This window comes from Bufo gargarizans, chromosome 9, assembly GCF_014858855.1.
Source record: "Bufo gargarizans isolate SCDJY-AF-19 chromosome 9, ASM1485885v1, whole genome shotgun sequence".
In the NCBI taxonomy this organism is placed as follows: domain Eukaryota; kingdom Metazoa; phylum Chordata; class Amphibia; order Anura; family Bufonidae; genus Bufo; species Bufo gargarizans.
In genome coordinates, this window is record NC_058088.1 from 184949117 (window position 1) to 184963153 (window position 14037).

General features: G+C 46.8%; 1 protein-coding gene across 1 annotated transcript in view; it reads right to left on the reverse strand.

The window, feature by feature from the left end:
* CACNA1B (calcium voltage-gated channel subunit alpha1 B) overlaps positions 1-14037 on the reverse strand; it is a 286673-nt gene that overhangs the window by 228839 nt on the left and 43797 nt on the right. The window contains 1 exon segment of the mRNA XM_044305824.1: positions 3530-3669. Within this exon segment, the coding sequence (XP_044161759.1) occupies positions 3530-3669 (140 nt within the window).

Sequence of the window (14037 nt, forward strand, 5' to 3'; positions counted from 1 at the left end):
ATGAATATGGGACCAACACAGATGCCTTCAGCTGCCGAGCGCACATGTAACAGGTCAGCCAGTGTCATAGATACAAAACTGCTGACAGATGCCCTTTAAGGAGACCCCACTCATGTAGTATGGAAGATCTCCCAGTATCACTCCAGTGTAATCCAGTTCTTATGTTCTGGCTTTTCTCTGTTGATTGGTAAAAATAACCCAACTCAACCACGGCTTGAATGGAACTAAAAATATCTTGTTGGCCCCAAGAACAGGACAATTTCACAGAAACCAGAGCTGAAATCGCACTGCTGTAATTAATGCATTTGTTCTTTTTTTTTTTTTTACAAAAGGGACAAAATCTGCAGCGAGAGATCCCCAGATGATGGGGAGGAGGCGGGCAAACCTGATAAAATAACACGCAAACCAATGCAGAAACTGAAAGGCAAAAATACTTGGAGCTCGATAGAGACAAGTTAATACAGCTGTCAAGTTGGTTCTTTCTAGAGAATGAATAGGCGGGATGCTGGTGGCTGGGGGTATCAGGCTCATCAATTCTACTTGTTTTGTTCCCTGTCTCAATAACACTATAATTGCTGCATTCAGTATATGAACATTCGCAGCTGCCAGAATTCCCAATACTAGAATTCATTAGTGGCCTTTTTTCCCCCCTGCAAAATTCGTTCCCAGTTAAAAATGTGATCAAAATAGCTTTCAAAGCACTTCTTTCTCTGCCTCTTGCAGAGCAAAGGGAGCGTAAGTACAGGTGGAAATATTCTGCTTCAAGTTTTATAGGCTCCCCACCAGAGCTGAAGATCAGAGCTTCTGCCGACCTAACGAAAAATTCTCAGGACTAGGTAAAAATTTCATTGCAAGAAAGTGAGTCCTTTTGTTTAAAATCTGGAGGGGGCGGCATTCTAGAAATCAGTCCTAAGCCACCGTGGAACCTACCTATAATTCCAGATAAGAGAAGGGAGCCCTTATTATAGGCACCTGTTCATGCAGGTACAGTATGTGGCCGTTGGAGACAAGGGCGCCCATTCCGAGCAGGTTATAATTTTAATGGGTGGTGATAGCCTGTACACAGGTTTTACAAGGTCTGCTTACAAAATGTCTGTGAAGGTCCTCAGAAGGTCCTCTGCCATTAAATACTGGTAATTCGTGCTTCAGTCAGCATAATCTGTTTATCATAATCAGCACGAGATCAAATGTTGATTGAAAATTGCATGACTGATGCTATTAGGTATGATTAAATTGCTTCGGGAGAGGTGTTAGAACAGCATTGTAAGTGGCAGACATTAGATGTCGCTCCCCTCTGCCTCTATTCAAGCTCCATTTGACAAAAATAGCTTTTTTTCCACAAAGTCTTTCTCTGTGTGAAATTGGAAAAACAAAGCATGAATAGAGATGGAGAGTGCAACAGCTATGGTCTGCCACTTACAATACTGTTCTAACACCTCGCCCGAGGCAGTTTAATCACACCTAATAGCTTCAGTTGTGCAAATTGTAACCAACATCTCGCCTCTATGAGTTCCTTGACCTCGTGCTGATTAAATAGATTATGCTGACTGAAACATGATTCACCAGTGTTTAATGCCGGAGCTTTATTGTGCGAGTCATTCTAATTAAGGAAGCCAGTCAGAACACTAGCAAAATGTTCAGTACAGTTGCTCTGACTTATTACTACTAGTATATGGGATGAGGACATCAAGAACTCCTATCGGGAGTTTGATGGTGTCAAGAAGCACCTTGAAAGGAGCCTCCTTTTAATATTTCAGCCACTGCTCCTGTGCCCTCTAAAATATATCCAGGAGTCTTGAGACAAGTGCTTTACAGCTAATCCAGCTGTGAGTAAAAGCACACATGGCTGGAAGCATGCATATTTTATGCTGCCATTTCCAGCAAGCATGCAGTGTTGTCAGCAGGAATGGTGTCACATGAAAGGGTCTCTCTGAGACTCCAGACCTCCATAGGAATCCTGAGGCTTTCACTGGTAGGGCTGCATGTCATAATAACAGTATGACTTTACCCCTTGTCATGTATTTACACCACGTTTGTCCTTCCATCTCTAAGATATGTCTAATTGAGTTTAAGTGAAAAGTTAATTTTTTGATTGAAAAGTGGTAAAAAAAAATTGCACGCAGATTGCATCATCCAACTCACTTGACATTTGACGTTTTATTAGCCCTCTGTGTGCACTGTCTAATTGTAACCCCTGCACTAGAAGGAGTGCACCTATCAGGGATGCCACCTGAGGAGGTCATAGGCTGAATGGTGTGCCCCTGCACTCTGGGCTATTTGGAGGGGCCATGAAACTTTTTGCATGGTCTTCTATCCCATTTCAACGCTGAGACGTCCATAGACATGTTACATAAAGCAGGAGGTAACCGGCCAATCTAAGGACAGTCCTATTGAAGCGCGTATTTCAAAAACTACATGCAAAGTCCAAAATGGTTGCAATCTTGTAGACCAGGGATCAGCAACCTTGGCACTCCAGCTGTTGTGAAACTACAATTCCCAGTATCCAACATTCATTTCTGTAAGAGTTCTAAGAAGAACAGAGGAAGTATGCATGGTCGGAGTTGTCGTTTCACAACTTCTGGAGTGCCGGAGGTTGCCTACCCCTGTTGTAGACCATAATTGAGTTGAAGGTCCATGATTATGCACTTGCAGGGTAAAGGGGTTTTCCTGGGATTTTGATACTGATGGCCTATCCTCTGGATAGGTCATCGCTATCTGATCGATGGGGGTCCAACACTAGGAACCCCGCCGATTAGCTGTTTGAGAAGGCACCAGCACTCTTGTGAGCGCCAAGGCCTTCTCTGGGCTCACCAAGCACAGCACCGTACATTGTTGTGCTTAGCATCGTGCTCAGCCGGTGCCTTCTCAAACAGATGATCGGTGGGGATCCTGTATGTCAGACCCCCACCAATCAGATCAGACCATCAATCCTGAGGATAGATCATCAGTATCAAAATCCCAGAAAACCCCTTTAAAGGTGGCCAATACCTTCAAAAGCTATTGGCCGAATGCTCGTTCAACCGACAGCTACTCCTCCTGATTCTCCAAAACACATGCACACTGGCCAAGCATGCATGTGTTTTCAATGGAAAGAGAGGAGAAAACTGCTGGCCAAGCGCCTCTTATTTCCTGCCAGATCAAAAGGATTAGGTGTTCAGATTCAACTTGCCGGGCGATTCTCACCCATGACGTTATCTCTTCTACAACTCCCAATGTTACAATGCATTGGATGCAATGACCCAAGCAATGTAGCAAGTGGACTGACAAACCATCAGTTTATTCAGGTTATTCACGGCCCAAATATCACGACCAGTTGCAAATGAATGGACGACATAAACCAGCAGTCACACTGTGGCCCCACAGGTCAATGGAAATCCTCACCATAGAACATTGCATAGTCAACATCTACACGAAGGAGACCCTCATCCATTGTATTAGACAAAAACAGCAAAAGCAACGCGTATAATCTAGCAAATCAGGACATACATGAATGAGCATCATGGAATGACAAGGAAGGATATGCACTTACCCTGTGAGCACCACTACGAAGTCCATGACGTTCCAGCCGTTCCGGAGGTATGAGCCTTTATGAAACACAAAGCCTAAGGCGATGATCTTGATGCCAGCTTCAAAACAGAATATGCCAATAAAATAAGGCTCTGTATCATCCTGCAAAGAGAAAAAGCAACTTGGATTAAAGAGATTATAATATTTAAAGGGATATTGCTTTAAAACAGGCATGCTCAACCTGTTGTTGCAAAACTACAACTCCCAGCATGCCCGAACAGCCTACAGCAGGGCATTGTGGGAGTTGTAGTTTTACAACAGCTGGAGGGCCGCAGTTGTCTTAAAGGGGAGGTCACAGTTTTTGTTTACCCCCCCACCCGGTGGTACTTTATCCTCACGGCTCCCTTCGGCTCAATGGCTCCCGGCTGTCTTCACTGTACTTCCAACCTCTGACTGTCAACTTCCACATGGATGGAGTCACATGAGCTGCTACAGCTTCAGCAATGAAGTGCCACCAAGCGGTGCGTGACCCAGCAGTGGCATGCCGCTTAAGAGCACGTCACCGCTAAAGACAGTCATTGACCCCCATCTGTGCAGAAATTGACAGGAAGGCACCAGAGATGCAATGAAGACCGCCTGGGAGACATAGAGTGGCGAGTAGAAGAGAACTATAGATCTCTTTACATGTGCCACCGCAGCAAAGGGAGGCATTGAAGAAAAATCTTGGACAACCCCTTTAAAGTAATTTGCAGTGTAAAAAAATACATTTCTCATCAGTTTTGCCCTTGGTGCAGCCAGGATCTAGATGGAATCAGTCTCCTTCCCTCTCTGTCATCTCACAGTATTCTTACTTCCCCTGCTGGAAGTGTCTTCTCAGCCGTATTTATTTATTATATCCCGCAGCGTATTACAGACATTAACATCACGCTGTCCCCAAGGGGGCTCACCATCTAAGGTCCCTATCAGGATGCCTTTGGAGTGTGGGAGGAAACCCACACAAACACGGGGAGAACATACGAACTCCATGCAGATGTTTTCCTTGGTCAGATTGGAACCTAGGACCCCAGCGCTGCAAGGCACCAGTGCTAACCACTGAGCCACCATGTTGCCCTGCTCCTTCACTGACCATTTCTATTGGCTGCGGCGCAGCAAGCAGAGGGTCACTATGTAGAGACCTGGCTGTGGGGGAGAGTGTGCATTCAAACTGCAATACACACCGAATACCAGGTGGGGCGCCATTCTATGTAAGCAGCTGTCATAACTTTCACAGCATGAACAACATGAATAATTTATTTTTTAGGACAATCCATTTAAAGGACCCAGTGCAATGCGTAAAGGAATACTAACAGTAATACAATGTGCATTACACAGCACCATCACATACAGTTTAATCAGAAACCAAAGTGGGAACGGACCGGCAGGTTGATCATATTTCACATTTCATTTTTAATTGCAGTACCGTTGGAGACCACACGGTGTGCTGTTATGGGTAATGAGATCTATGAGTAACAGGAAGCACAAAGAACCGTCATGCAGTGCAATATTTTATAGCACCACCTAGTGGTAGAAAACCCACAATAGCAATATCCATGTTTAGATGCACAGAGTACATGTAGGCACTAGTAAAGGTATCGGATTTCTACTGTAAAATCTGTATTTATGGGCAATTTTGTATATAATGCAAAATTATCCTGATCAGCAATAAACATCTGATACGCTGCAGTATTGATCGTAGCCACTATTCGGGAAAGCTTCTAGGCCAGTCAGGCCTTACCATGGCCAATGATGGTTTAGGCATACGATGCATATAGGAACACATGCTATCTCAGCACAACACTGAAGGGTTCAGTCACTTCCGTATATTTGCAAGGCCATAATCTTCGGTTTTGACAATTATACCCTGGCTAATGAACGTATCTGCATCCCGGCCATAACGCTGAGCGTCCCCCTGAAATTAACGACACTCGTCGCTGACTCACAGGATCTGAGAAGTCGCCTCCCCTTCATTTCGAAGGAGTATTTATAGACTTTCACTTTTAAGAATGGGAGTAGAGGAGGAAACTATCAATGGCGCTCTCTTTATTTAGGCTGTGTCGGTCTAAAAATAAGACTGGAACTGTCCATAGACAGTGGCGTCCATCAAACTCTGGGTCTCTTGTGTTTGTGCAGTTGTATTTCTTCTGCGGGATAAGCGGTGTAAGAGGGGTGGCTGCTTATCTTTCTTATCCTATGCTGACCGTGTGATGCATGATATTAGGGCTGTCTGTGTGGTGGAAAAATATACGAATTTGCCGTGCAATAGTCCTAAAACCTGGGACTGTGACGTTGGGTGGTGGGTGCGGCACAGTAACACGTCCCCAAGCAACTGTAAAGAGGGACTGCACCTCATGTTGAAGGGTCTTTTTTACATAGCTTTAGGGCATAACGATTGACCACAGCATGATCAACCCTATTAAGGCTACATTCACACTTGCGTTCGGAGCGGATCCGTCTGGTGTCTGGATCCGCTCCTATAATGCAGACAATGGGATCCGTTCAGAACGGATCCGTCTGCATTATATTTGAGAATTTGTCAGTCAGACGGATCCGTCCAGACTTTACATTGAAAGTCAATGGGGGACGGATCCGTTTAAAACTGCACCATATTGTGTCAACTTCAAACGGATCCGTCCCCATTGACTTACATTGTAAGTCTGGACAGATCCGTTTGGCTCCGCACTGCCAGGCGGACACCCGAACGCTGCAAGCTGCGTTCGAGTGTCCGCCTGCTCAGCGGAACGGAGGCCAAGCGGAGCCAGACTGATGCATTCTGAGCGGATCCGCATCCACTCAGAATGCATTGGGGCCGTACGGGTACGGATCCGTTCGGGGCCGCTTGTGAGAGCCTTCAAACGGAACTCACAAGCGGAACCCCGAACGCAAGTGTGAAAGTAGCCTAAAGCAGGCACACAGCCTGGTAGGGTTGATCATGCTGACAAAAACGATACCCTGATTTCCCGAGAAAGCACATTTTTATTGATATGTAAAGGTGCTTACTGGAGCACCCAGGAGCCGGCCACAGCCCTCAGAGCACCAATCAGTAACACCCCTACAGCTATAGTCCCTTCCCCTGGATTGACAGAGCTAAACATCTTGTCTAGCCCTTTCTTTTTGCGCCTGCGCTGTATCTCCCGATCTCAGCACTTGTGCAGTGGATCTGCTGCTGCTCTACAAGCAGCCCAGATTCTAACTGAGCAAGCGCCGAGACTGGGAGGCACAGCGCTTGCTCAGTTGGAAATCTGCGCTGCTTGGAGAGCAGCAGCAGATCCACTGCACAAGTGCTGAGACCTGGAAGAACAGCTCAGGTGCAAGAATACGGGACTGAACAGAGATTTCTAGGGGAAGAGGGAACGGGCTAAAGCTGTAGGTAGGTTACTGAAAACAGACATACATAATCTGGGCATTGGTTTTGCGACATGCCCCCATTGTCTGAGATGAGACGACACCTTTAAATAGCGTAAGTTCAATTTATAAAGCAAAGAAAAATGAATGTCCGTATGGCGCTCACCAATAAAATCCCACTTCTTAATTAAATCCATAAAAATCTTCACAGACGCATGGACCGGCACGATTTTATTGGCGAGTGCCATACGGACATTTGTTTTTCTTCCTCTGCTAGATGTGCAATCGTTTAAAGGGACCAGTGCATAGGGGGATGAACAATCATTGCTACGATCATTCGTCCCCTACATAGTTCGATCATCTGAGCCCCTTTCCTATTGGTTGTATGAACCTACACAGCCTTCCCTATGCAGAATCCCAGGAATATTAGAAAATAGGCGATGGGGAAACGGCCGGAGGGTCATACCCCTCCTATGGGAAATGGGAACGGGCGTGGGGTGGGGTGTCACGGCATGAAGCAGCAATAGACAGTATGGACACGAGACTAGCTCCACCGCTGCAAAAGGTAAGTCCCTCGGCCTGGAAGCGCGCGGGTTAAGGATTTCATTACTCGCAGCTCTCAAGTTTATTAATCACGTTATTGCTTTGCCATGCCCTGACTGTTTCTCCCCCTGCAGGGAAAGGGTTAATGCAATTTGCGGCTCCGCTGAAATGAAAGCCTCTGTAAGAGGTTCAGGCGTGATGGGAAGGAGCTGTTTTCTTCTAGAGGAACTTTATATCAGAAGGTAATTTGTGACTGTTTTAAGTGGCTGTGGCGGGGATGAAACCCACAAGCTATTAGCTAAAGAAGAAAAAAGAAAAGATAGCTTTTATGTTCAGAGCGAAAGCTCACGTGTTCAGGCGAAAGAGGGGAGGTTCCAGTTGTGTGTCAGAGAAGACAGCATGGACAATTCCTTTAAGCTGGTTTCCGATGGTCCAGAAGATGCAAGGCTCGACTGATCTTGGGAGACCCTGGGGCAATCTGTGTGAACATGATCTGATGATGATCTGTGGAGGCCTGACTCCCAGTACTCCCACCGATCATCTAGTGATAGATGAGGCCTCCTCACAGCATACCATGCACAACGCCATTCATTGTATAGTGGCCAGTGCTTGGTATTGCAGCTTGAATGGGACCGAGCTACTCTTCCCAGGACATGTGACCGATGTGGCGTCACTGGCCTAAAATAGCGCCGCGGCCTCTTCAGGAGTGGGTGGGTGTCAGGAGTTGGACCACTGCCAGATAGGCCATCATATTGGGCCCAATGGTTCTTATCTGCCGACACATTCTATGTTTCTATGTTTCCTAATATTGAACTCCCAGAAAACTCCTTTAAAGGGCATCTGTCAGCAGTTTTGTACTTATGACACTGGCTGACCTGTTACATGGGCGCTTGGCAGCTGAAGACATCTGTGTTCGTCCCACGTTCATATGTGTCCCGCATTGCTGAGAAAAGTGATGTTTTACTATATGCAAATGAGCCTCTAGGAGCAATGGGGGCGTTACCCATTACACTTAGAGGCTCTACGCTCTCTGCAACTGCTGTGCTCTCTGCACTTTGATTGACAGGGCTGGGTGTGATGACATTTACACTGCCTGGCCCTGACTTCACCTAAAGTGCAGAGGGCGCAGCAGTTGCAGAGGAGCTGAACCTCCCAGGTGTCGGTCCCCCACCGATCAGATGCCATAGAAGAAAAAAAGATCTCGGAAAACCCCTTTAAAGGGGTTCCTCTCACTTCAGCAAATGGCATTCAATCATGTAGAGAAAGTGAATACAAGGCACTTCCTAATGTATTGTGATTGTCCATATTGCCTCCTTTTCCGGATGGATTCACTTTTCCATCAAATTATACACTGCTCATTTCCATGTTTACGACCACCCTCCAATCCATCAGTGGTGGTCGTGTTTGCACACTAATAGGAAAAAGAGTTGACCTCTCTAGCGGACAGTGGCACGACCACCGCTGATGGATTGCAGGGTGGTCATAGCCATGGAAATGAGTAGTGTATAATACGCATCTCGCCAAAAAGGTCGCTGCGGCAAAATCTACATGAGATCCATACGGGTTTTGCTGCGGATCCTCCATATATTACACCCTCTATACATTGCAATTCTTTTCCCTCTCGGATTTTTCCCCCACATGTAGCGTCCTGTCATACGCAGCAGATATGCAGCGCAGAATCCGCACCACAAATCCGCAGTGTCTGAACTCAGCCTAATACCCCTTTCAATGGTTGCAGCAACGTTATAGGCAAAATATTAAGTTGTTTTATTTTTCACTCATGAAATATAAAAATGAGCGGAATATTTGCAAACCCGTAATTATGAACAAGGATCTAATACGCCCCAAATTTCTCACATTTCAGCATCAGATCCCTTGGCGGGGGTTTCCACGAGACCCGGCGATTCTAATAACCGTATGTTATTTTGCACGGCACTTAATGATTAACCTGAGTTCCTGACCAAAGTACCACCTGCTGCTGCGGGAGGAATATTTTGGTGCAAGCACAAAACAGGGCAGCGGCGCGGCGGTACATTTCAATGCAGATATTTTCATTCCACGAGATGAGTCAGATGATGACGGCCTATCGGAAGCGTTCTTGTCATTCAGAGCGTGGCACAGCGGGGGGGTTCAAGTGCTAATCCAATTATTGGCGAATGGCTCTCTTTTTCGTAAAAAGCGACAGCTTTGGGGTTTTCCTTCTCCTTGAGCCCATATAACAGATTGTTCTCTGTAATAACCGAGCTGACAATGCTAATCAAACAGCGGAAATTCTTCGTTTTTTTCTTTGTCGCAGTCAGAATACCCATGTAGATAGAGAACCCTATTAAAATACGCTTCTCGTTCCGTGTTCAGTTGTTTAGCTGTAGACCTAAGTTGCCGCCATCATCTGCTACATGGATACGGCTGGCATAATGCTGGAGAGGACTGCACATGGACTGTTTTTTGGGTCCGGTAATGGGCGCTGCCTTTGCTCCTTCCTATCTTACTAAATCACTCACCCAGTGACCATACATTGCAGTTGGTAAATTAGGGGCATGTAAGCTCCGCGCCAAAACACCCAATACCATCTGGGAGAACCCTATACTGGGTGGGGCTTATGCAAGTCCCACCCCCTTTCTGCCCAAATTTGGCAAGACTGTCTCTGAAAATTAGGGACAATCCTTTCAAATTTTGGATGTTGGCAACTATGACTGCCTACCGTCCTACGCCGAAAGCTTGCACTACGATTGGGTGTTTTCACCCAAAAAATGTCCAATTAGTGGGGGTATAACCAGGTGTGCACCACCAATGAGGCCAGGTCAGGCAGCACCAGGAAGGGGCAAGTAGGGGGCAGCAGAAGGGCCATGGGCAATAAGCGCTTTCATTGTGGCAAAGGGGTTAGGTTAAGAAATTGGCATTGCGGGAGGGGGGACGTTTCCGTTTTCGCCTCAGGCAGCAGAAAGCCTGGGTATGACCCTAGTGGCAGTCACCATTGCTCTCGGTGTTCACTTAAAGGGGTCCTCCAGGACTAGAACACTTAGGTTATGCCATCAATATCAAATTGGATGGGGCCTGACTCTGGCCACCCGCAACGATCAGATGATTGTAAGGGATTTGGCGCTACAGCAGTCACAGCGCCATACTTTTGTTAGTGGCTGTGCCCAGTATTACAACTCCTGCAGCTCCGGACTGGGCTGCAGTATCAGGTACAGCCACTACTGACTGCACGGCGCTGTGCCTGGTTAGACAATGAAGGGGACGCTGGAGCTACAAGGCCATCGGCATCGGGGATGCCAAGTCAGGCACAAAATGTGATATTGATGGCACATCCTAAGGATAGACCACTTATCAGCTCTGAATAGAGACGGAGACCCCCCAATGTTTACACTCATTTAGAGTTGCATTGGTTAGATGTAATTTTTTTATACACAAAAAAGGGGTCTCAATAGCTTAAAGACATCAAGTTTGTTCCCTTCTCCCTATCATGGTGCTGGGACTCCCAGCTGGGACCCTTAGACCGATTCTTCCCCCCCTGCATAGGAGACTAGGAGAGCCCTACATATGTTCAGGCCACATAATAGCAAAGGGGATGGAACTACGTACAACTGGGCCACAGCCTTCCAGTTGGACCCGCTCCATCTCAAACTTGCGCCATTGCAGAAAATATCCCTTTAATTGCCTCGCCAGACGTGCCTATTGATGCAATACCTTTGTATGAATGGACTGCCCTACGTCTGATGTCTACCGCCAGAAGGTTTTGGTTGCACGTTCCAAACGGCTGTCTATCTTCATGGTTACCACACCCCACCCAGGAGACTTTTTGGGTCACCTTTCGTGAATTTGGTGTCTCAGTCTACGGCAGACTCGCAGATTTTCTGCCTCCGGTCTCTTCTTCACCTGACGGCAGCCTGTTTTTTTCTGCAGACGCTGCTCTTTGCTCTTTGACAGTCCTGTAGTTTTGCAGACAGACATGCTGTGACAACAGGGTGACACCGGCTGTACGCAGGAGGAGGAAAAGCGCTGTCGAAAGCCTGAAGAACAAGCCTACCCTAAGAGCTGGATCACACACAGCACTGGTAACGTATATTAAAGGGGTCTAATGGACTTTAACTATTGATAACCTATAGGTCATCAATACCTGACTCCTGACACCCCTGGCAATCAGCTGTCGGACGGGGACCACGGAGCTTGGGCGCGTGCTGCAGCCTCTTTCTCATCCATTGGTCACAAGTGAAAAGCTGCAATACCAATCATGCCCACTATAGAATGGATGGCGCTATGAAAAGGCTGCAGCGATCATCCGAGTGCTGAGACCCCTTTAAACAAATGATCACCAGGGGTGCCTTGAGTTGGACCCCCGCCGATCTGAAAAAAAAGCCAGGCGATGAATGGAGAGCACATGGCACATGCGCAGTGCGCTCTCCTCCACTTCAAGGGCCCCGTTCTGGAGCTAGGAGCGAGTTCCAGAGGTGGGACCTGCACCTACCTGACATTATTGGCCTATCCTAGCGATACCCCATCAGGGCCTAGGATGGGCAAACCCCCTTTAAATACTGGGCTAGGGCAGCAAAGTGAATATGCACCCTTGGTTCAGCCCCGTTCCTCGCAGCCCCTGGGCCCCAATGCAAAAATCTGTAACGGGGGCCCCCATCTATCACGTACCATTTAAAATACCAGCTACCTCTGCACCCCTATAGCTACGCCCCTAGTAAAGTAAGGGGCCTCCTGACGTGCTTGCACTGCTTACTCTCAGATGCCCCTCCCCTTTTGCCGCCCTCTTAGTCATTCCAGAGACCTGTTGGTCACATGACACACCGTTTCTCTGTCACTAACAGTTGGGGAGGAGCTAACAGCACCTAGTACTCTAATTGGCTCTTTCTGGGGTGTTTACTGGGTACCATTGCGCCCGCTGGTTCTGATAACACCATGTGACCCAGCACAGAACATGAGGGGGTAAGGTCACATGACCCGTCCACACTTGTGGTAATTTTTCGGTATAACTTTGGTCCACATTTGCTAATAATGTTGTATTTTTATGTGCTGAGGGTAGTTGGCGAGATCCACGCTTAAAAGGCGTACGGCACTGTTCAATTCCACAACATTTCTCCTCACATTCTTAATAAATGCGTCCTAAATTATGTCTCTCGGGAGGCCGCACCACGTCTCCTGTCAAATTTGGCGAGTGAGGCGAAAAGCCCCCCAAAATTGAGGAAATTTGGTGTAAACATTTTCAAATTTGACGAGTGAGGCGAAAATTCCCTAAAATTGAGTGAATTTGGTGTAAACATTTTCACATTGGCGAGTGAGGCCGAAAGTCCCCACAACTGAGGAAATTTGGTGTAAACATTTTCAAATTTGGCGAGTGAGGCAACAAGTCCCCAGAAATTGAGCTAATTTGGTGTAAACATATTGGTAAATGTCCTAATTCTGTGGAAATTAAGAAGGAGACAGAGAATCACCTACAGTTTCCGCCATGTCTGTCCATGGACATTCAGCTACTTTTCCCCTATAACTGGAAGGGTTGCCCATAGCAACCAATCAGAATCTAGATAGCATTTTCCAGCTGCAGGTAAAAGATGTAAGCAGCGATGTGATTGGACAACGGCTCAGTCTTGATAGAGGAGGAACATGAAATGATAGGCCACACTGGATAAAGGGGGTGGAGCTGAGAAAATCCACCAATCAGGTCATTACTTTCATTTTCCAACCCTGCTAACAAATATGGCCACTGGATTGCTTGCTGTAGGCCACGGGTCAGCAACCTCCGGCACTTCAGCTGTAAAACTACAACTCCCAACATGCTGCATTTACTTCTATGGGAGTTTCAAGAAAGCCAAGCTATTGTGCATGCTGGGAATTGTAGTTTCACAACAGCTGGCGTGTCGTAGGTTGCTGAACTTACTAATACGTATGTTGTAAATACATTGTATTTTGAGTTTCATTGCCTCGTCATTTTGACAATCCATGCTTGCTGTCAATGAATGGAAACACCATGCCCAACTTGGCACAGGTGCACAACTCGTTACAGCGTCCACTCACATCCAGTGCCTGTGTCGGTCAGACATGATGAGGACAGGCTCCAAAATAGAACATTACGTTCATTGACAGCAAGCAGAGATCTAGAAAATGGTGAAAAATTTAAACACAGCGTATATTAGGACAGCGCATAACTAGATAAAGCCAGAAAGAGCACTAAGTAGCTGTGTTTAATGTGTCTGAGAGCCATAAAATAGACTCAGACATTCAGCACAGAGTATTTCAGGAAAGGAGTGGAAAGCGTTACCCTATCTGCTCACATCATTATGTTTTAGAGGGTAGGGCGGCATGTGGCGGGGCTAGTGTCTACATATGGAGATGCAAATGGAGACCCACTGGAGGCAACAAACTGGGAATGGAAGAAGCAGGTCCCACAGCAGCACAAAGCACTTCAGGAGAGGAGTGTCTCATGGGAGGCAGTACCCTGTCTGCTCACATGATTATATTATAGCGGGCAGGACGGTATGTGATGGGGACAGTGCCCCAATGAGCGTGGAGACACATTGGAGTTACCATAACAGAAGTAGTAGGTGCCACAGCAGCACAGAGCACTTCAGGAGTGGTCTGATCTTTGGAAAGCAGTAACCT